Raw genomic sequence first — 21,790 nt, 5'->3', positions numbered from 1 at the left:
TCCCAGCATGCACCGCCCGCGGGCGCCATAGTCCCCCGCCGCCTTCTGCGCAGGCGCCCTGCGCTCCCTGCCGGGGCCGCCGCTCGCCGTTGCCCTGCTGCAGGAGCCGCGTGCCGGCCCGGCAGCCCGCGACGGTTGGTCTCGCGCCGCGGCCGTTGTGGGGCCGCCCCGCCGCCAGGCCAGCGGGTACCGGAGGGGGTGAGGCGGGGTGGGGGGGTGGGGGTGGTGCGACGGGGACACGCCGCCCCGCGCTGCCGCTGGAGCGGGGCCGCCTCTCCCCTCAGCGCCCCGTCCCGCCGGGCGCCTGCCTGCGGAGGCTGCTCGGGCCGGGAGGCCCGGGCGGCGAGGGGCCCGCTGCTCCTGCGGGGCGGGGCGCGGGTCTGGGCTGCCCTCCCCTCCTCTGCCCCGGGGCCAGGGAGCCCCTGGGTACCGGTCACACAGCGGGGCGCCGGATCCCCAGAGGGGGCGATTAGCGCTTGCAAAGCTGCACGGGGAGCTCTGCCTGAGGGGTGCAGAGGTGTCCCCTCGAATACCAGTGAGAGACCAGTAGTCATCAAGGACAGGACTGGAAAATAGCGGGGTCTCTTTCACATAAACGGTTTACTCAATATCCCACACCCATTCCCAAGTCCGCTTTATTCCTTTCTTGGACAAATTGCAGCAGATGCGCTTTAGCCAGAACGAGGCATTGTGAATTTCTGTGAGGAGACTGAGCTAAAAACGAAAGGAAAGCAGCTCTGTGCCTGCTTCTTGGTGATGCCTTCTATATATTTTTGATAGAAATGGAAGCAGAAGCCTTTTGCTTGCAGGTCATTTGAGTTTAGCCTTATCATGGTTGGAGTTTGGTTTAGGTATGTTAAGTTTGAGAATCATGTATGTTGTTAGGAAGGAGCGTAGACTCAGATTCTGGCCATTTAGCCTGAAGGTACCAACAATGTGTAGTCAAAGCCTGAGCAGGAAAGTAATCACAAAAAAAGCCTCCGAATACCAGGAAAACTAGCAAAACTATATTTATGAGAATGAATGCAATAAATGAAAGTTTTTTCAGGCCTTTAATTTGTATTTATTTTCTTTTTTATTTTTCTTTCCCCTCCACCCAGGGAGTTGTTTTAAGGAACATGGAGGAGTGAGCTCCCTGCAATTTCTTGATTTTCTCATCTATCTGATTTTGACATGATCAAATGTTTGGTGGAAGATGTGCGAGCCAGGTTGCGTTCTGGAGTGACTATTGGCTCACTGGGGCAGTGTGTTGAGGAGCTTGTCCTCAATAGCATCGATGCCAGAGCAACATGTGTAGCTGTCAGGGTGGATTTGGAAGCTTTTAAGATCCAGGTGGTGGACAACGGCTCCGGGATGGGGAGAGAGGATTTAAATGCAATGGGAAAGCGTTACTTCACCAGCAAGTGCAGCTCAGTGGGAGACTTGGAGAACCCAACGTTCTACGGCTTTAGAGGGGAGGCTGTGGCAAGCATAGCCAACATGGCCAGCATAGTGGAAGTTTCATCTAAGACCAGCAAGACAGCAAAAACATTTGTGAAACTCTTTCACAATGGGCAAGCACTGGAAGTCTGCGAAGCTGAATTGAGCAGACCGAGTGGCGGAACTACGGTGACCGTGTGTAATCTGTTCCATCAGTTACCGGTGAGGAGAAAGTGCATGGATCCTGTGTGGGAATTTGAGAGGGTGAGACAGAAAGTAGAGGCTATTTCGCTGATGCATCCCTCTGTTTCACTTTCTTTAAGGAATGATGCTTCTTGTTCTATGGTGCTTCAGCTCCCTAAGACAAGAGATGTGTACTCTCGGTTTTGTCAAATTTATGGACTGGGCAGATCGCAGAAGTTACGAGAAATAAATCATAAGTCTAGGGGCTTTGAGCTAAGTGGTTATATCAGTATTGAAGGACATTACAACAAGAATATGCAGTTCTTGTATGTGAATAGAAGGCTGGTTTTAAAGACAAGGCTACACAAACTAATTGATTTTTTATTAAGAAAAGAAAGTGTCATTTGCAAGGCAAAAAGCGGCCCTGCGAGCAGACAGGCTAGTTCAAGTCCTGGTCGCCATCGTTGCGGTCCAGAGTTGTACGGGATCTTTATTCTCAACGTGACCTGTGCGTACAGTGAATATGATGTGTGTCTGGAACCTGCAAAAACTCTAATTGAGTTCCAGAACTGGGATGTTCTTCTAACTTGCGTAGAGGAAGGAGTGAAAATACTTTTGAAACGAGAGCATTTATTTATTGAACCGTGTAGTGAGGACATCAGAGAATTTAATGAAGATAATGACTTTTGTTTGTACAATGCTCCAGTTCTGAAGCCCTCGCTCTCTGACGAGAAGAGCATCCAAGACAGTTTTAAGAAAGCATGTGATAAAATTGTAGATTCCTATGAAATGTGTAACCTGCAATCAAAAGATGTCAAAAGGAAATCCGTGACTGGAAAAAAGTCTTCAAATCTTATAGAGTCAAATAAAAATCTACAGGAAACTGAAATCGCCCCAAATCAGAAGATTGCTGAACCATCTGATCCATGTAGAAGCAACAAAGTGGAGATTCCACTGCCCAGCAAAGATGACACAGCTTCTGATTTCATTATATCAAATATCTCAGAGCAGGAGCCCAAAGACACCAACTGTTCCCAAAAAGCATCTGATACTCAGCTGAAACCTTCAGGAAATCTTCGTTCCTCTTTTAGTGGAGGGGCCAGATCAGAAACAAGAAAAACAGACAGTTGTGGTGATCTGCAGCATCGTGCAGAGAATTACATAAAAGATGTGGGAAGCCAGCAAGGCAAAGTAGTGCAGAAAAGTAATGCAGTCCATATCTTAAATAATGATGTTACTCGGTCACCGCCTGAGAGAGAAGACCCTGCTGAAACAGCAGTGGGACCAGAAACTGTCTCTGGAAGTTCATTGATGAGACTCTGTAATGCAAGAAGAGGAGACAGGAAAACAGCTGAAGTGATAGACGATGCTGGAAGAGGGGCTGTTAGTTCAATACCATTAAAATTGTGCTCTACAGGCCTCCTAACACGTGTTGTGCAAAATGAGCCCCCACATGAATGTGAACAAACAGAAACAAATCTTGCATTAAATATGGAGTGTAGACCCGGCCCTGTCAGTGCCAAGGGTATTTTTGGCCACAAAGTGAATTTTCTGATGCAGTCTTTAAATGCTAAGGACATTTCCAGTAATACAAATAAAGAATATACACCTCCCTACACCAGAGAAGTATGCGTGGCTGATGGTAGCGAGTGGTTAGAGAACAAAACTTTGTCACATCAGGTGAGTGAGGGGATAGCTATACCTGTTGCCACCAGTAAAAGACATTATGAGACATCAAATGTTACAGAATTGCCGCTGGCAACTTCTTCAGGTATTCCTCACAATAAAATTATAAAAAGCACTAGAAGACAAATAGCTGTGCCAAGATCTCAGCCCTCCAAGAAGCTGAGCTTGTCCACACAGCTGGGTTCGTTAGAAAAGTTCAGGAGATACTATGGGAGAATCAAGTGTACGCTACCAACACCGTTGTCAGAGCAGAGTGAATTTGGTCTCCCAGTTTTTAATTCACAAGCTAATTGTGACTTTTCAAAGAATGAGAATGACGACCATGGTAGTGTGAGCACTTGTGAAACTCCAGCTTTGGAAGATACGGATGCTAATAATAGTACCCAAGTTTTTGGTTCTTTGGAAGAGACTTCATTCTGCAGTGGAGAAACTTCACAGGACAAACGAGCCCTTTGTCAGAGTCCTGTGACATTGTCTGATTACTCTCAGGTTAGTAAGAAAAATACAAGTTGTAAAAGATCTCCAGGATCATTGTCATCCAAACTGTCCAGAATGAAAAGTGACCACAAAGAAGTGGAACAACTTAGTGAACAATTCCAAGCAGATTCAAGTAGAAAAGAGGACTACTGTTTTGATCTTGAACCTTCAAATGATGTCTTTTTGTACAATGCTTGTCAAACATATAAATCCTCAGCGGAAAAAATGAGGGAATGTAATTACAGCATTTCTAAGGGGGATGCGTGCTTGCAATCGGACGGTACGAGAGCAGAGTCCATGAAAAGTTCTGTCAGCCCGTCACCACTCAGCAGCATAGAAGGGGACTACACAGTCTCTTCAAGCAGTGTTTTATCATTACCTGCTGGAAAGGATTGTACTAACGTCATCTGTAAAGATAAAAGTACATTAGGTGAAGCCTCAGAACAAAATTTGAAAGATACTGAGGTTCCCCATATGACCTTCCCAAACAACTTGGAATTCTCTGCAGACAACGCAAGCACAGGCGATCCCAGGAATGATTTGTGCCGTTCTGACTGGCTGCAAGATTTTGATGTTTCGTCGGGTAAGACCATATACATCAATAAAGCGACTGGACTGAGCACCTACAGCACTCCTCCTGCTGAAGGATTTCAAGCTGCCTGCATTCAAGATATAACAACAATGGCTGTGAATGTTGTCTCAGAGAATGGTAAGAGGGACGGGGTGGTGGTTGTACAAATGGGATGAGGAAAACGGATTGTGTTCTGCTAGGCGCACAAAATATCTTGCTGACGGCACCTGGCAGTTTATACCGAAATATCCACTGCCTTACTTGTAATAGCTGTATGAAGAACAGGAAAGTGTTGGAGACTATGGGGACAGTAACACATTAACGTACAAGATATTAAAAGATAGTTTTTAATAAGACTATAGAAAGAAATGTCAACACCTTGTCAATTAACAGGCAGCTACCTGCGCATCATGACGTTTACTGTGATCACAGTTATATATAATTGTTGTCGTATATAAAGCGAGGGACACACTTTAAAATATACTAGAAAAATGTTGTGGTTTTTAAAATTTTGCCCTAACTGCATACAAAATTTAAAACGACCCTTGAAAAATGAACAAAAATCTAACTTTTTAATTGAGAATGTGTTGTTTCCTTTCCACAGATTTTGGAAGGCTGTTCCTTCATACTTAGCTTTGTAGGAGGTGTTGTACAGCAGTGTTGGTGGTTTGATGATGGAGCTTTTCCAGGGGTGACAGGACACTACCTTGTATTGTTTTTTCAGCGGTGTGGTGTTCATGAGTGTTCATTGATCTGTCTGTCGGGTTTGGCTTTCTGTGTCCTCCTGATCTGGCTCGGCAGAATAGTGTCTTTGATAATTTTCCCTTCCATGGATATATCTTTGTTCTAAGTTGTTCCTCAGTCTGTCTATAGGCAGAATTTATGAGCGAAGATGCAGCCATTCGTCATGTAGACCATATTTTCTACTGTATAATTTGTTTTGAAAAAGAACTTTGTACTTCTTTCTAGATAGTTCTCATGTGAAATATTTGTCTAATCAATCACGATAGCCTCTGGTTTGTTCCATTTTTGTTTGTTACTTCCTTCTTTGTCACTAGTCATAGAAACACCGGTGCAGTAGGTGTTTCAGTTGTTAAGCTACTCCCTTGTAAGTATAATAATTGATGCCAATAATTCTTAAGATCTATTGTGTTCCACTGAAGTAAATTTGTTACAAGGAGAACATTTCTGTTTTTATTAGGTAAAATTACTTGCAAGCACAAATGGTACTCTCCTTGACTAACACTTTTTATTTTCTGTAGTTTACCAATTTCAGTTGCCCACAGTGCTCTTTAGTAGCCAGCCAAAGCACTGAGATGCGGAGCTTGACCCTCTATCCAAAATGTTTGGATAGCGCATTCATTTTTATGAAGAGAATACCTCACATACCCTTACACTTTCAGATTATGTATAGTCTGTAGTCTTTGAAGAAGTATATTGTGTTGCACCTTTTTTACCTCCAATGGCATTGTTCTTTCTTAGCCTTATCACTGGTGTTACTCTCCATCGTATCAATGGTGCCACTCTTTCCTAACTCTGTCAATGGTGTTGTTCTTTGGTGAGATGTCTACTGCAGCTTTTTTGCTTTTCTTAGGTTGCAGGTCGGATGTCCCAAACCTTCGCAAGGTGTTTGGACTCTGGCTAGGCCCTATAGCTCTTAGATTTTCAAAGTTGAACAAACATTTTCTTTCACATGTTTTTCAAGCAAACGGTATTCGTTCTTTTGAGTCATAGGAATAAACATAACTGTGTTCTAACACAGCATTCATGTCTCTTGATGTTGAGCACTGTTTTGGACTGCTGTTAAGACCCAGGAGTGGAATAATTCCTTCACGTGCTGTGTATGCTTTCATTTTGCTTTTTAGAGTAGTGTCAGTAACCCCATGGTGTTGACTTAGAATTTCATAACCCCATGATTTATTAAGAACAGCATCTAATATGCAAGTTTGGGGAAATTACACTGGTTGGTGGCAGGTGCAAGGAAGTAAGAATAATCCATATCCTCTTTTCCATGACAGCAGTGGCCATCTGCTGTTTTTTCCAGTCATATGCCATGTGCACAACAGAAATGCTAGATTTTGTAGGTTGGACTCAGGCATCTTTGTAGTGATTAAACTGATTGGTGCAGGAAAAATTATCAGGCGTCATTCCACCATCAAATGCCTTTTTGAATAATCTAATGCTATGCATTTGTAGTAGGTTAACATCCCAGTTCAACTTGGTCTTCATTGTTATGCCAGCTGTGTTTGCATTTTTTGTTACTTTTATTGACTGATAATATGTCATTATACCAGTGTATTTTAATGATCTAATTGAGGCAAGTGGAAACGAATACTCAAGTATTGTAACTGTATGTGGTTTGCATGTATAAAGTAGATATATTATTACCCTCGGCACCTTTTCTGATGTTACTTGTCAGAAAAATCATATTAATAATATCTCTGCCAGCTCTGAATCTTCACTGGCCTCTGGGCAAGAAAATCCTAGCTTTATGAAAAAGGTATGTCCTGAACAAGGATTTTCCCTGCAGCAAGAAGCAGGAAAATGGATCTTTGTTTATGATTCTGTGTATAAAATACTGGACTTCTGTTCACATAGATGATAGATGCTTCTGTGAACTTGAGAGATAATGTCTTTCAATGATAACAGCTATAAAAGTTCTGTCAAGGTCCGAATTGGGTAGCATTCTTCAACTTGCCACAGCCTACCAGTAACCACATCAGGCCATCTTGTCCTCTGTTCTGGGTTTTGTGACAGTGAGATGCTGAGTTACTCTCCCAGGCTGGGCTGCCAGTTTGGATTCTTGAAAGGATTCTTGGTCCCCAGGGCAGGACCATCATTGGTCCTTGCTGGAATGGAGCCAACAGTCAGGAGTCTACAGGCTGGCCTAGGATCTCGTAGAGCCTTTTCATATGGAGCTTATCAGCACGCAGCTGGTTTTCTTTGGCATTATCACTCTGCCACTTTTCCTGAATGCACACCCTTAATTTCTTAGTAGAAAGGAACTTTATTAATTCATTATTATTTCACAAAGAATAGAAGTCTGAATTGTACCAAAGGAAGGGTGAAATGTTTACCACTGTGCTGGAAATCTGAGCCACTTTTCTTCATAATCTTGATAACAGTGCTGGTTTGTAATATCCTTAAATCATTTCTGGGTGGGTAGGAACATGTTGTTAGGCTTACTCTGATATCTCATGTGGTCTCACTGACTTGTGGTTTTCAGTTTTACAAGTTCTTGATAAGTGTGTTAAGTATTGATAGGAGTGGTGATAGACTGACAGTTTTGCCACACCTTAACAGACGGAGTCAAAAGTGTTTTTGATATCTGACAGACTTCACTATATGCCTCCTCTTTCCTTTGGGGATAACACTTCTGATTGCGCTAATTCCGGAAATAATTCTTACGTGATTAAAGCAGCAGCCAGTTTTTAAGAAGGACAGTCTTGCAGAAGCCACGGTAATATTTTAAAATAATACATTTCCTGATGCGAGAGTGTCTGATAATTCTCAGCTTTTTACATATGTGCTGTTATTTCTCAATGTTAGGTTGCAAAATCTGTGGGATGCTCTAATTTGTACATGGCTAAGCACACACTTATTTATGAGAATATAATAATTGTATAGCTTTTTGTAATTTTACATGCTGTTGAATCTGCAGCAGTAAATTTATATTGTGTTTAGGGATTCAGTTCAGGTGCCATCCCTTTAGAAGTGAGACTGTGCTACCCTTCCTTCCTAGACCTCGAAAAGAGAAGACTCTAGCAAGCCAGGATCTGAGAGGTAGGGCCAGCTTTCCAGGACACAGTGTTCTGTGGTAAAAAAAAAAAATCAAAGAATTCTCCCAGATGTACCAACAGGAACCCAGAATTACTCAAGGTCTGTTAACAATGGGACCGTGTGAGTCATCTCAAATCTAGAACTGGAAAAAAAAATCTTTTAGGGTTGAAGGCAGGTTAGGGGATACTTATTTACAGGATGAAATACCCGGTTCTTTGTTGAATTATGTCAGTAGTTTAAAGAATAATTACCTACTCCCTTCTTTGTACTCGTTCCAATCTTGGAATGTGAAAAATAGCTTCAATCCTCACTTTTTTTTTGCAGTGGAAAGAATGAAATCATCTTTTTGGTATGTGGCTTTGTCCAGAGGGAGTGGGTAGCTAAACAGGTCTTTCTTTGCCTCCCTGCTGCCCCCCGCCCCATTTCCAGGACCTGTTGAATTGTGCTGCAGCGTGTTTAGGAGTCAGAAAGCTGCACAGTGTCCTTCCTAGTTAAAGCAGACAATAGAGAAGCCCAGTCTCATGTTCTGTTATTTATTTCTACATTCTCCCCTTTTTATGATACAAAAAAATAAAATAATACTTGTGCGAGGTAGAGGTACCTAATGCACCTTCTCTTGACGGGTGGTGGTAGTCCCTGTATTATCTATGTGTTCTTTCTTAGATGCTGAAGGGGAGTCTCTCCAGTCGTTGCTTTCAGAGTGGGATAATCCTGTTTTTGTTCCCTGCCCAGAGGTAAGTATTATCTTGCATCTCATGCTAAAATAGGAGTCAGTTTAGCCTTCTGTTATTTTCTGACAGGGGGACCAAAATTATGAATATTGTAATGGTTGCATATAAGTTATTCAGTGATATATTAGACTATAGACCTGGCAGTTATGTGTTTTTATAGACTGTTTATATGTAAGTCATTGCTGTGGATTTATTCAAAGTCAGAGAAGAAGGTATCAGGCTAATCTTTTCCCTTACATCATTTCAAAAGCAAGACATTATTGTAAGCTGTCTGTCCCTCTACAGAGATAGTCATCTTAAAAGTTAAAGGATGGCAAAATTGTAATACAGTGTCTGTCCTCTTTGTGGACAGAGATAAAATAACCCAGCTTTCTTCTCTGGGATGCAACGGGTCTTAAAAGTGTATTTTACTATACTTGTTTTTATAGCCTGGCAGGATTATAGCATGTGAGAAAGAAACAATGTTGGAGCTTTTAGAAAAACTTCCTTTGTTGTCATGAGGTAGCATTATCTTTAATCATCATGTTGTGTGTGTGTAAACATATGTATGTAACCATTTCCACCTGCAAACAATAGAGATGGAGCAGCAAACCACCTGCTGGTGAGCTTCTGAAAAGGAACAGTTCTGTTCAGTTGTTGCTGTGAGCATACTCTGACTCATTTCAGGGTAATACATCTTTTGTAATGCAATCCATTGAGAGCTCGTGTAGGCTGATAATTAACTTCAGGTTTTCTGATAGGTACTTGGAATGAGCTAAATGCATTGAAGTTAGCAGGTAATATCCAGACGGGAAAGTATATGAGGATGGAAGCAAAGGGAGTGCCGGATGGTATCTTTAGCTAGTGCTGTTCTTGTGTGGAAAGCTTGGTTTGTCAAAATACAGAGTTATTTCCAGTTTTTCTTAAAGCTGGTTTCTTGGGGTTATTTTGTGTGTGTTTGGGTTTTTTTGCCATATCCTTTATAGCGTGCTTGATCTGTAATTCTGTTTTTACAGATTGCTGTTGATGTGACCAGCAGTCAGGCTGACAGTCTGGCTGTGAAAATTCACAATATCTTGTATCCTTACCGTTTCACCAAAGACATGGTTCATTCAATGCAGGTACAATATGATCTATTACTTGTGTCTACCCCAAATTCCCACTCAGCCAATGGGATTTGCTGATATTTCTGCCTGGTGGGAAAGAGGTATCCAGGGAAATGGTTCATATCCCTAATTTTCACAAGCACAAACAGAATTCTTGGTTGCTGTGTGATACCGGCAGACACGTATGTCATGCCAGATCTTAGTATCATCTCATGGTTAATTAGCTATCTGCAAGTGACCCTGAAGTCCTTGACTGCATTGGTTAAATCAAATCAAGAGGCAGCCCTGTTACTGCTGCTCAGAAACACTGTGAACTAAATGATACTTCAATGGGCAGTTTTTTATATTTATTGTAGGCATTTGCTTAGTTCATATTCCTCTGAAATCTGTGCCCTGTATCTTCCATTTTTATTGACCTCAGAAATTTAATTCTTCAGCAGAGTGGTTTCAAAAGCAAATCCCAGATTTCATGGAAAGACTTGAAATTTCACTTCAAGATTTATGTCTGCTCTGAAAAGTGATTCTTAAAAATGGCATCATAGCATCAAGTTTAACTGTTTTAGTGCTTCTTCATTAAATTTTTTAAATGTTAGCTTAAAAGCTAATGTAAATGTATGGCTTCAACTTACATTCTTTGATGGTTTGCCTGGATAGAAATGTCAAAGTGGATTCTCTCCCTCTCACATCCCAATGAAAAAAGGCTTACAGGCCCGGTTAGCATTATTCTCATGCAGTCACACTGTGGACTTTGAGACTGCAGGTTCTGACTGCGTGGGGCATGGTAATGTTGATCTCCAGGGTGGACAAGGATCCAAATTATTCCCTTACTTATGTTGTGTGTGCAAGAATAACAGGAGTAAATACAGTTGTTACAGTAAACAGATTATGTTTCAAAAAGAGAGGAGGAAGGCTGGAAGATGGAAGGTACCATTTTTCTGTTCACTCCTCATAATAAGAACTGTTGTTTAAAACTTACTGAGTGGTTCTGTGATCAACTTCACCTGCGTAATGTTTTCCTTTGTATGTTTTTAAGAAGGTAAAGCTAGAAGAAATTACCACTTCCCATCTCTGAAGAAGCTAAATACTGCCTGCAGCACCCTATAGCAATTTGGAGAATCTCTGTAGAAAAGACCAAAAGCACAAAATGTGGCATCATGCCACAGGAAAAGAATAAAAAAAATAATTAATGTTTTGCATCCCTGCAAAGAAATAGGATCATCTATTCATTTTTACCTAGGAGGTGAACAGTGCGCATGTTGTGAGACAGAGAATTCAGAGTGAGCTCTATCTATGTGACTTGGGGAGAAATTCCTCCCTACCGCCACATCTGTTAATTTAAATCTAACAATGAGATACTGAAAGCATTGTGCATCCCTGCTCAGTATTCCCTGTAGCTCTGGTTGATTCCTGATGCTTGAGGGGAAGGTGGAATCAGAGGCAAATTCTACATCAGAAAAGGAGGGAAAAAAATGCTTCCTGGCGCCTACAAATGATCAGCACAAGTTGTTAAACACAGGGCAGGTTAAAAAAGGTTGTTTACATTCTCTTGGTGATATCAGCAAATCAAATACTCAGAGTCGCTGTGCACAGCTTTAATTCCCAACTGAAGGAGGCGGCTACACGAGCATTTAATCCATTCTGTAAATTTCCAGCTCCCCCTTAGAACAATTAGAGCTCTTGCCCTTATGACTCTCTTTGAAAGAGTTGATCCAGAATTATGTTCTTGGATATTTTGAAGCTTTCTCTTAGTTCCAGACTAAGCTGTTCCATGACCGATTTATGGTCATTTGACCTTCTGTCAGTATTGTCTTTTAGCTTAAATAATTGCTGCCTTTCCCATATTTAGCCCCCCACTGTATTTATGAAGAATAATTATATACCCTCTCAGTCTCAGTTTTGCTAGGCCAAAAGGAAAGATGTAGTTTCCACTCCCCTAATCATCCTACTAGCTATTTGTTGCACTTGATCCATTTTGATTGCCGTCTTCTTTTGTTTACCTTCATTGTAAAAATAATTTTACCACTGGGTAATGATTTTTCTGAGTATCTTACAGGTTCTTCAGCAAGTGGACAATAAATTTATCGCTTGTTTAATCAACACTAGGAATGAAGTGGATAAAAAGGCAGGTAAGAGTGGTTATTAACATGAAGTTGAGGTGGCTGTCAAGTGCAGTTAGACTGCAGGGGGAACGCTGTCCTGTTTGTATTCTATTCTTGCCTTGGGATGGTATTGTGAGTAGAGGAAAATGTTAGTCTTCACTTGAAATTTCCTGGATCCTCTTTATCTTTACTTTGGACGTTGTTGAATGTTCCTACTGCCTTCAGATTAGTGTTACAAAAATAGATTGCTCTCAAATTGCTAACATCTCTCTGCTCACAGTGTCTGGACATATTCATTGTTGAAGCTTGCTGAAGCTGTACAAAACAGGCATTCAAAACCAGTAGTTTTCGTAACATTTTTAAAGACCGTATTAAACAGAACAGTTTGTGGGTGACCTCAGCTCTCATTCTGAAGTTAGATGAAGATGTCAATAGACAAGAGTTTCTGACTCAGTCTAATTACCTTAATTTAAATGCCACTTTGGATCACTAAGTTTCTGTTCTGTAGTGACTTTTTGTTCTGCCAACACAGCCGCCTCCTCATTTTATTTCTGTAAAAGTGGCTGATAGTTATCTTCTAAATGTGGCCTCTAGAGAGCGGTCATTCTTCTGAACCGGTGCAGTTGTCTGGTACAAAGTTGCCTATTTCTCATCTCTTGTGGTACATTTTTAGATGGAAACCTCTTGATTTTGGTGGACCAACATGCAGCTCATGAACGGATCCGCTTGGAGCAGCTTATTGCAGGTGAGGATTCAGATAGTCTTAGGAAGCAGGATCATCAGTGCACAGAAAAGTACAAACAAGCTGTCTGAAAGGGAAAGCCTGCTGCCTAACTTATCATAAGGATAAATCTGGGATGCATGGAACGAATAGGATATTGCTTTGTCATCTTTATCCTGATCCCTAGGAGAGTGCAGACATTCAATACCTGTAGCAGTCATAGTATTGGTAGCTGAAAATTGTTACAGCGTTTCCAAAAATAGAAGATACACTCCCTACCCACAGAGTATCGAACTAAAATAGTCCTGACATAATGAAAGAGCAGGAAGACTGATAGGAAAAACAATGAAAAGGAAATAGAACAACATCAATAAGGTTATGTGGTTACGCTGTGAAGAATAAGACATGGGATGCAGAGTAAAGAGCATAGTTCATTTGGTTCCTTTTTAGCTGAATACTGTGTATAAAGCCTAAAATTTCCACAGTCTGAAACTGTTTGCAAAGGGATAATGGTCTTCTCTGTAAGCTCATTAGCCATTGGTTTCAGTGTTAAAAAGCACAATAGCTGTCCATCAAGTACTTAAAAATCATTGACCTTCTCTTTCATCAATAAACACTGTGCAGTTCCTGAAGAGAGGGTTCCAGGAACTCTGCTCCTTTTGGTCAGGTACTGAAAAAAGTTAAAGACTGGAGGGAGAAATGCTTAATGAATAGTATTTTAATGCCATTTATATCAGACTTTTCTGTGGAAAAATTGCTCTCTGTGAGTTGGACTAAATATATCAGTAGGTTTTTTTGCTATTTAGGGTGACTCTTTTTTGGAACTGGTGGGAAAAAACCAAAGTGGCATTAACCAACCCTTCCCCAGAGACTAGATGTCTGGTTTGTGACATTCCTAGTCCTCCACAAGTTTCAGTAGAAGGCATTCTGTGGTCACTTTTTAATCCAAACAGAGGATTACATGCCAAACCATAGGGTCATTAAGGGTAATGCCTGCGTAAATATTCTAAGAGAGGATACTTCTAAATGATTCATTCACAGATTCCTATGAGAAGGAAGCTGCAGCATGTGGCAAGAAGAAATTACTGTCCTCCTCCATCTCTCCCCCTTTGGAGATTGAAGTTACAGAAGAACAAAGAAGATTTCTACGGTTAGTAATGGCCAATAGCTCTCAACTTTTGGGAACGGCTCTGTTTAGCATGAAGATCTCTATATATTGCTAGGTTACCATGAAGCTCAGGAAAGAAGCTGTTGATTCTTTCCTGAACCTAGGCCGATCGGCTATATCTGTGCTGAGGAAAATAGGTGTGCTTCTCAGGCACATCGTTACAACATCTTAAGACAAAACTCCGTGGTGTGCCATCTCTGTGCCTCTACAATTTGCTCTGGTTTCCCTGAGAAAGTAAGCCTTCCTGTGTGGGCCAGAAGTGTGCCAAAGCAGTCTCCAACAGATCCTACTGTCTGGGGCTCCGGACTTGGGAGTGCACACCAGAGCACAGTGCCCATAGTGTCAATCTAGTCACTACTTTAACAGGTACTGTTTGAGAAGAGCAGGATAGGGTATGGAAAGTTTGTATTGTGAATCCTTCAAAAATGCATTCCTTAATCCTAGGTGCCTGCCAAGAGTAACTAATGAACACTGTTTCCCAAATGTTTCAGAATGGTGGTCTAGCTACTATTAGGATATTTAACTTTTTTACTGCAAGAGTTTAGATACAGATTTGTTGTTGGATGATTGCAGACCTACTGGACACTAATCAAACTTTTTTCCCCAAAATCCCTGTCTGTCACCTGCCACATGCATTTGTGTTTTTTTTCCCCTGCATTGTTCTTTATTTTCAGATGAAGTTCTATCTTAACATTTACAGGACTACCTCATTATTCTCAAACTGCTGGTTTTTGTGATGCCGGTGGCAAACTCAACAGCTTTTAAATCACTCCTTCTTAAGTTTGTTGCCTGTTATAGGGATACACTTGTTTGGTGCAAAGCCCTTTTTGGGTGTATTCCAATCATAACAGTATCACTGCTGTATCCGTTTGGTAACTCTTTTGTGTGACAATGGCCAATACCAGAAATTCCAAAGGAAAGTGTAAAGCACTGTAATGTTCCACCTGCCTTAGGGAAAAATGTGAGAACATAACCATTGCTGTTCATAGTTCAGTAATATTTGGATGCCTTTGTTTTCCCACCTCTTAATGGTGTTCTTGCTAAAATGACAATATTTGTAATGCCTCTTGTTCAACTTTGAATTATTTTTGCACCCATCTTTGAATCTCTTCCATTTTATATCTACTTTTGAGAGTGCATGGCCAAAATTGAATACCGTATACCAAGTGAGGGTATCCCATTGATTTGTACAGTAGCTTTGCAGTTGTGCCCATATTTTCTGTCTATTATATCCACATCTGGTATTTTGTCTGCTTTTTTGGATACTGCTGCTTGCATGAACTGCTTGTTTATTGAATGGTCATGACAATGAAACACAGAGTTGTGGGTTTTTTTTATTTTTGCTATTTATGTAGAAGCCAACAAAATGTACAAATAGATCAAATTATTCCTGATAATTTGCATTTATTTGTTTTTAGGAGCAGTGAATTCAGTTTGTCTGTCCATTTTTCATTATAACTTTTTCATTCATCCTACTGATTTCATTCATCATTTTTCTACTTGTTTTAAGTTCTGGTTGAGTTCAGTGTCGTCTTTAGTCTCAGCTAACCTAAATAATTTTGTTTCCTACAAATTTGCCTGCTTGACCATGCCCCTTCTTTTCCACATCATGAATAAAGAATTACGAAGATACAGATCAGGACTCATGTCATGTTGGACACTGACCAACTGTTGCCAGCATACCTTTTTTCCATAATCTCTAAATCATGACAAATGTTACTTCTCTATCCGTGACAACTTTTTGCATTTGCATTTCTAGCCACTTTTAAGAGACAGCATCCAAAGGCTTTTTGAAAGACTGAATAAATTCTGTAAGCTACTTGTCTCCATCAGCTATATCACAACCATACTACAAATATCAGTAAGATAAAGTAAATCAGAGAGGCATGGTTTTATTTTAAGGACACTGGTTAAATTATTCAGCACAGTGGGATGCCAGTTGTGATTTTCAGTTATCACTTAAGATAATTGATTCAAGAAGCTTACTGGTGCTGGCATATACTGGTGCTGGCTTACTGGTGCTTTTATTGTGTTGCTCTTTAATTCATCAGTATTTATTGGCAGTTTGTCACTTTACAATCACTCTGTGAGACTATCCTTACTAAAAAGTTACAAATTAAAAGTACTATGTAAAAATCTAAATTCTGTTGCTATTGTTGCTGGCAGTATGACTGTATTCTGTGGTAAAGTTTGATGTAATGAAATAAATTAACTTCCCTAAAAGACCTTTCTCTTCAGCTATGCTTGCTATTTCATAGTTCAGCTGGACCTCTAGTTCACCTGCAGCTTTGATTCTGTTATTTGTCTACTGAGTATTGTAGTAATGCATTGTTCTGTTGACTCTCTTGAACTTCCTTTTTTTTTTTTTCCCCTCTTAAAAAAAAAAAAGCTTGATTGACTTAAATAGCTGCTTGGATTCTGTCATTTCACCACAATGGGCTTTTTCTGTCTTTCTCTGCTCTTGCTGAAGGCTATACATGTCTTCTTTTTTTGGGTAGAATTACACAAGTCATCTCCATATGAAGGCTAATAATTGTATTATTCTCATGACTGATTTTTAGTAAGTTTAGATTAGCTTCCTTTTTGTTCAAAGGATCTCTTTTCTAAAACTGACCTTCACCACCTTTGTTTTAAGTGAATATTCCCTGAGTTAATAAACTATATATTGTTACAGTTGTTTTCATTTTGAAGACAAGTTCTCATCTGACTGTGAAGTCCCGTTTTTGTGGGTATTTTTCCATCCACAGGGTGACATATGTCAGATTAACTAGAGGTTGTTCTTTCCTGGATTCTCTTTGCTTAATGGGATATAAAGTTCATTAAACCAGCATAAATTTCATACAATATTTCTTTCCATTGTAAGTATTTGCTATTATGTGTCAATCGAAATCACGTTTTTTTAGGTTAGACTTAGAGGAGTCTTTGTGCTGTGTAATTTCAATATTTGGAGTGTTTGTGTGTTGAACCAGACACCTTGTACATCTTTAGAAAAGATAGATTTATAAATCTAGACATAAACCTTCTCTCCATATAATACAGGAACTCTTAGATCTTGTGGTTGTGGAACATGAAATATGCACAGTTGATTGGAATGAAAAAATGTGGCTGAATGTAGGCTGAAAGGGCAAAATTACTTGGAATCCCATGATGCATGGATTTTGAGACTGGAAACTGTTGCAGGAAGAAACATATATGGGCACTACAGAAATAGTTATGTATGCTGTGGAGACACAGCTACTGTGATTGATGTCTTGTGTCTGGTATTTTTTTTCCTCAGATGCTGCTACAAAAATTTGGAGGACTTGGGTCTTGAATTATCATTTCCTGAGGCCAACAGCTCCTTGATTCTAGTGAGGAAAGTGCCACTGTGTTTTATAGAAAGAGAAGCCAATGAATTACGACGGAAAAGACAACCTGTCACTAAAAGCATTGTGGAGGTCAGCTGTGGATATGGGTGAAATTGTGATACTGGGTCTTGTTCTGTGTTAATAGCCCAGGGTATTTGAGTATCTCTGTTATGAGGGAGACAATGAAGTCCCTTGGAAATGTGGGTGCCATCCCTTTTAGTAGCTAAATAGTCCCACAACTGAAATCCCTGAATTATAACAGAAATGATAGGAGACTGTTTCAGACTTGGACTAGTGGAGAAGCTAAGAAAAATAGTATATGCTGCAGATGTTTCAACAGTTTACTTCTCAGGAGTGCTTGAATGAAAAGTAAATGCTTGAATGAACAGTAAAATGATTAATATTGCTGATACAGAAATATTATTTGTAAGGATTTAAAGTTGTTTTCATGAAATCTCTACATGGGCAGTGGAGCTTTCTAAAAGCTGCTGTTCCAGATGTTCTGCAGTTTGAGGAAGAAATTGCTGAACTGATTACTTGCAGTTTCCATTGTAAACAATTCTCCACAATCATAACTGCTTCAAGGACTCCTTAAAAATCTGGAGTACCATATTCAGCCACTAGGCTGAGCCATTGTGAATCAGTCCAGTCTTGCCATACATCTCTCTTGATATGAAAAGAAGAAATAGAGAAGATGATTCATCCGATTAATTTTTTTTTTCCAACCTTGCTATAATCGGGAAGAACTGAAACTGCACTCTCCTGCCATCATTTGGGAGCCCAGAGCACTAAAAGTGGCAGAGGAGGGGATCAGGTCTGTGCCTCAGGAGCACCCATTCTTAGCTGATGCCTCAAGATCTCATGAGCGTTTTGGCAGATCTGTTCTGCAGCCCTTTTTGTTTTAACTAGGACTGGTAGCACCTATTCATAATTGATTATGAATTCATTGCATTTTAGACATCAGAAATGAAATCCACATGGACTATTATCCAAAGAAGAAAGGGCAGCTATTCAAAGATAACACACATTCATTGCACTCTGAGGTATAAGAGTTCCATTATACCCATTCTACAGATAGCAAACTGATGCAGAGAGAAACTAAGTGATTAGTCTAAAGTCTGATAAGATACTTGTGAAAGGTCAGGACTTGCACCTAGATCTTTCTTGTGGTCAGTGTACTAGCAACAGCATAATTTTTCCTGGTTCTGCCAGCTACACAATAAATTATACACAGATGCGGACAAAGCAGGGTATGGGCAATGAAAGGCAGAAATAGCAACTGATGATATTACCTTTTTTCTTTCCAGGAGCTTATGCAAGAACAAGTTGAGGTGAGTTGCTGTCTGCTTCTGGAGTTGACTATAATAATGCAAAGCTTACTGCATGAACCAAAGGGAGTAAGCATGTTAAGCCTCAGATAAGAGAGGTGGATAATCCACTAGCTTTTCCTCATTTTTAGTTTCCTTTGTGTTACAGTTCTTCCTTTTTCTCATATCAAATGGAAAGTAAGATGATGTTCCGTTACTACTTCTAGCTAGTGCAGACCACAGGAGGAGGAGCACGAGGGACGCTGCCTCTGACGTTTCTGAAGGTGTTAGCTTCCCAGGCCTGTCATGGTAGGGGAACTGTACTTGTCTTTCATTCTTTTTTTTTTTTTTTTTTAAACCTTTCTGTCTCTACACAACATCCTCCCTGGGGCAGTGGTTTCAGAACGTGTTTGCAGGAATTCCAGGATTACAGACTGTGTGTTTCATAGGGATGAATGGTAATGGTCTTTTCATGGACAGCACTACGAGGGACAAGCAATGCTGCTCTGATTTATTCGTCTATGGGCCTAACATACTTTCCAACCCTCACATGAAGGACAGATAGAATACAGTTCTGAGATGCACTCATCTTTGTGAACTCTAAACCATGCCAATAACGGCTCTGTGAAGGGGCAAGGGGAGGTGCTGGAACCTGCTTGAAAGCAAGCAGGAAAGAGACACTCTTCAGAAAAAGCATTTTTAATTTCAGATAAGTATCAAAAGTGCTAGTTTAAGTGTGCCTGTGGCCTTTCAAGTATTTTTGGAAGGAGTGCAGTAAGAATTTACATCTTCTAAGGGACTATGGCTTTCCAGCACCTGAAAATGAGCAGACCTTACAGGTGTAGACTGCAGTAGCTCTAGCCTCTTGTGGCAGCTCCTGTGCTATATACATTATTAACAAGATTACGCTGAAGCAGTAAATGTGAACCAAAAGCATCTATTTTCATGGAGCGTCACTGCATTCTACAAATGGCAAACAATATGTAATTTTTTTATATCTAAAAAAGTGCCATGGCTGAAAGGCAGATTGCAGATGGTCTTGAGCATCTGTGAAGGCTAAAGATTGCAAACACCTCTGAATTGACTCTCTAATGTTCTGCTTGGATTTCCTCTGGATGCCATTAAGTGCTCACTTGTGAGAAAGGACTTAGTGGCAGGGCTAGCATTTGGTCTTGGAACTGATGCCTGTCAGTGGCAGGGACACAGAACTGATAAAGCCTATGGAACTGGTATTAGCTGTCGGCTTGGTTTAATACTTTTTGATTTGTGAACTGGTTGCATCTTTAGCTGTAACATGCAGCCACAAAAAAAAAAAAAAGGAAAAAAAAAGCCCATTTGCCTCTTGCAATGTCATCTGAAAAGCCAAAACCTAATAATCTTAACCATCCATCAGACTTGGGTTAGGTGAAAGTTTAGGCCATGGAAAGGTGATCCTTATGCAGCAGGCTGGTTAATTGAGCTAAGCCCCAGGTCTGCCATACTGCAGCCTTTGGGCTGCCTTTGCAGCCTCCCAGCTAATCTTTGGGAGCTGCCTTGTTTTCTGTGAAAACCACGGCTGTGGAGGGAAGTCTGCTGGGTGGTTTGAGTTCTCTTTGGCAGCGTGTGCAAGAATTTGTATCTTTTTTTTCAGGAGCTATTAAGTTTAATGAGCGTTTGACTTTGGAGGAGAGCTGCAGGCTGATTGAAGCTTTGTCATCTTGCCAGCTGCCCTTCCAGTGTGCTCATGGAAGACCTTCCATGATGCCTCTTGCAGACATAGACCATCTACAGCAGGAAAAGCAGGTACTATGTGGGACACAGATATGCCTCTGATAATCCACGCTCTGGATTATGTGTGTGTTAGAACTAGAATGGGCCAGTTTGAAACCATCACCGCTGGCTGTATCTTACTTGAATTTTCACATAGCTGTTACCAATAAAACAAAACTTTAGAGCATTAAACCTGTGTCCTGCAAACACTTCAGCAAGGATCTTAGCATATTTCATTTGAATGGTCACACTGACTTGAATGGGGTCCACTAGTCCTTAAAGTTAAGCATGTATTTAAAGTGTTTGCAGTTTTTAAGTGTAAAACTTGGAAAACATGTAAATTCTGATATTCTGCTAGTGGCAAAGATACTAATTAAACAAACGCCTACTTCCCCAAAGTTTAAGATGCTATAAATTGGGGGGAAAAAAGCAAAGAAATAGCAACATTTAAATTAAAAAAATCATTACTCCTTGCCTTTTGCTGTTACTGTGCTATATTAAGTTATGAAATTGGATTCTGTTGAAAATCAGGTGGGACTTTGAATTAGATATTAAAAAAACTTGGGAATGACTGTATTAGGGCAAAGAGCAGGGAGACCTTGAAGCTCATTTACTTTGTTATGATTTAGTGCTTCTTAATTTTTCTCCCTCCAGCCTAAACCTAATTTGGCTAGACTGCGGAAGATGGCACGAGCATGGCATCTATTTGGAAAAAAAAGACCCTAATTAAAAGAAGTTAAGACTGTAAGCTGCAACCACTAGAAGTGTTGGTATGATCCAGGTTCCCCTGTTGTTAGACAACAATATCGTGTGTGGAGTCAAGTTTCTGAGCCAGTGCGGTCACTGAAGTTCTGCTCCGAGTACTGACCCAAGAAGCAGCGACCACCCAGGAGAACATGGCAGGAGGAGCCCACCCTTGCAGCCTGGAGAAACGTCTTCAACATTAAGGCATTACATTGTAAGCCTGGGCCTTATGTCAGTGCTTGACTATCAGAGGCAAGAAGCTGCAGTTACTAAAGTGCTTTTTCTCTGCAAGCACAGCATAATTCTGCATAATAGAGAGGAGACTTTTAATTAATGTATTTTATAGTGCTTTGAAAATGGGGAGGTATTTATTAATAAAATTAGCACTAAACTCTTTCCTTGGGCTCGTGGCAGTGGTTGGAATGAGCACCGACCAGCTTCATAGTATACATAGGCCGACTTAGGATCAAAAAACATTCTCTTTATTTAACTAGGCAATGAATGACACACCCAGCTGTTTTCTCCAGCTCCCTGCAGTTTGCATTCTTGAGTGAGAGATTTCTAAATCCTAGCATAGCCCCACATTCTCAGGATAGAGAAACTTACCCCCACAGAAATAACTAAATAGCCCACAGCATTTTTTTTACAATAGGCAGACTTTTTTTACAGGTTCCAGTTCTATTTTGTGTCTCAGTCTAAGGTAGAGGAGTAGAGTTTGTTTCA

At 40.6% G+C, this 21,790-nt stretch overlaps 1 protein-coding gene across 8 annotated transcripts; it reads left to right on the top strand.

Moving 5' to 3' along the window:
* Nucleotides 1–60: 60 nt before the first annotated feature.
* MLH3 (mutL homolog 3) lies at nucleotides 61–21,661 on the top strand. 8 transcript variants are annotated; one of them, XM_087747337.1, is made up of 13 exons: nucleotides 61–186; nucleotides 1,101–4,474; nucleotides 8,021–8,119; nucleotides 8,780–8,850; nucleotides 9,843–9,947; nucleotides 11,986–12,058; nucleotides 12,705–12,776; nucleotides 13,794–13,902; nucleotides 17,198–17,357; nucleotides 18,575–18,598; nucleotides 18,802–18,883; nucleotides 20,205–20,356; nucleotides 20,978–21,661. In XM_087747337.1, exons 2-13 carry the CDS (start codon nucleotides 1,174–1,176, stop codon nucleotides 21,047–21,049), a joined length of 4,320 nt encoding a protein of 1,439 aa, XP_087603463.1. In that variant the 5' UTR covers nucleotides 61–186; nucleotides 1,101–1,173; the 3' UTR covers nucleotides 21,050–21,661. The 8 variants fall into 8 exon arrangements, 6 of the variants coding, with proteins under 6 accessions (XP_087603463.1, XP_087603466.1, XP_087603467.1 ...); XM_087747339.1 differs by having other exon boundaries at nucleotides 70–134; XM_087747338.1 differs by having other exon boundaries at nucleotides 82–198.
* Nucleotides 21,662–21,790: the final 129 nt, after the last annotated feature.

This window comes from Nipponia nippon, unplaced genomic scaffold, assembly GCF_047370975.1.
Source record: "Nipponia nippon isolate SJK-2023a ecotype South Korea unplaced genomic scaffold, ASM4737097v1 scaffold_11, whole genome shotgun sequence".
In the NCBI taxonomy this organism is placed as follows: Eukaryota; Metazoa; Chordata; class Aves; order Pelecaniformes; family Threskiornithidae; genus Nipponia; species Nipponia nippon.
This window is presented reverse-complemented; position numbering and strand designations above follow the sequence as displayed.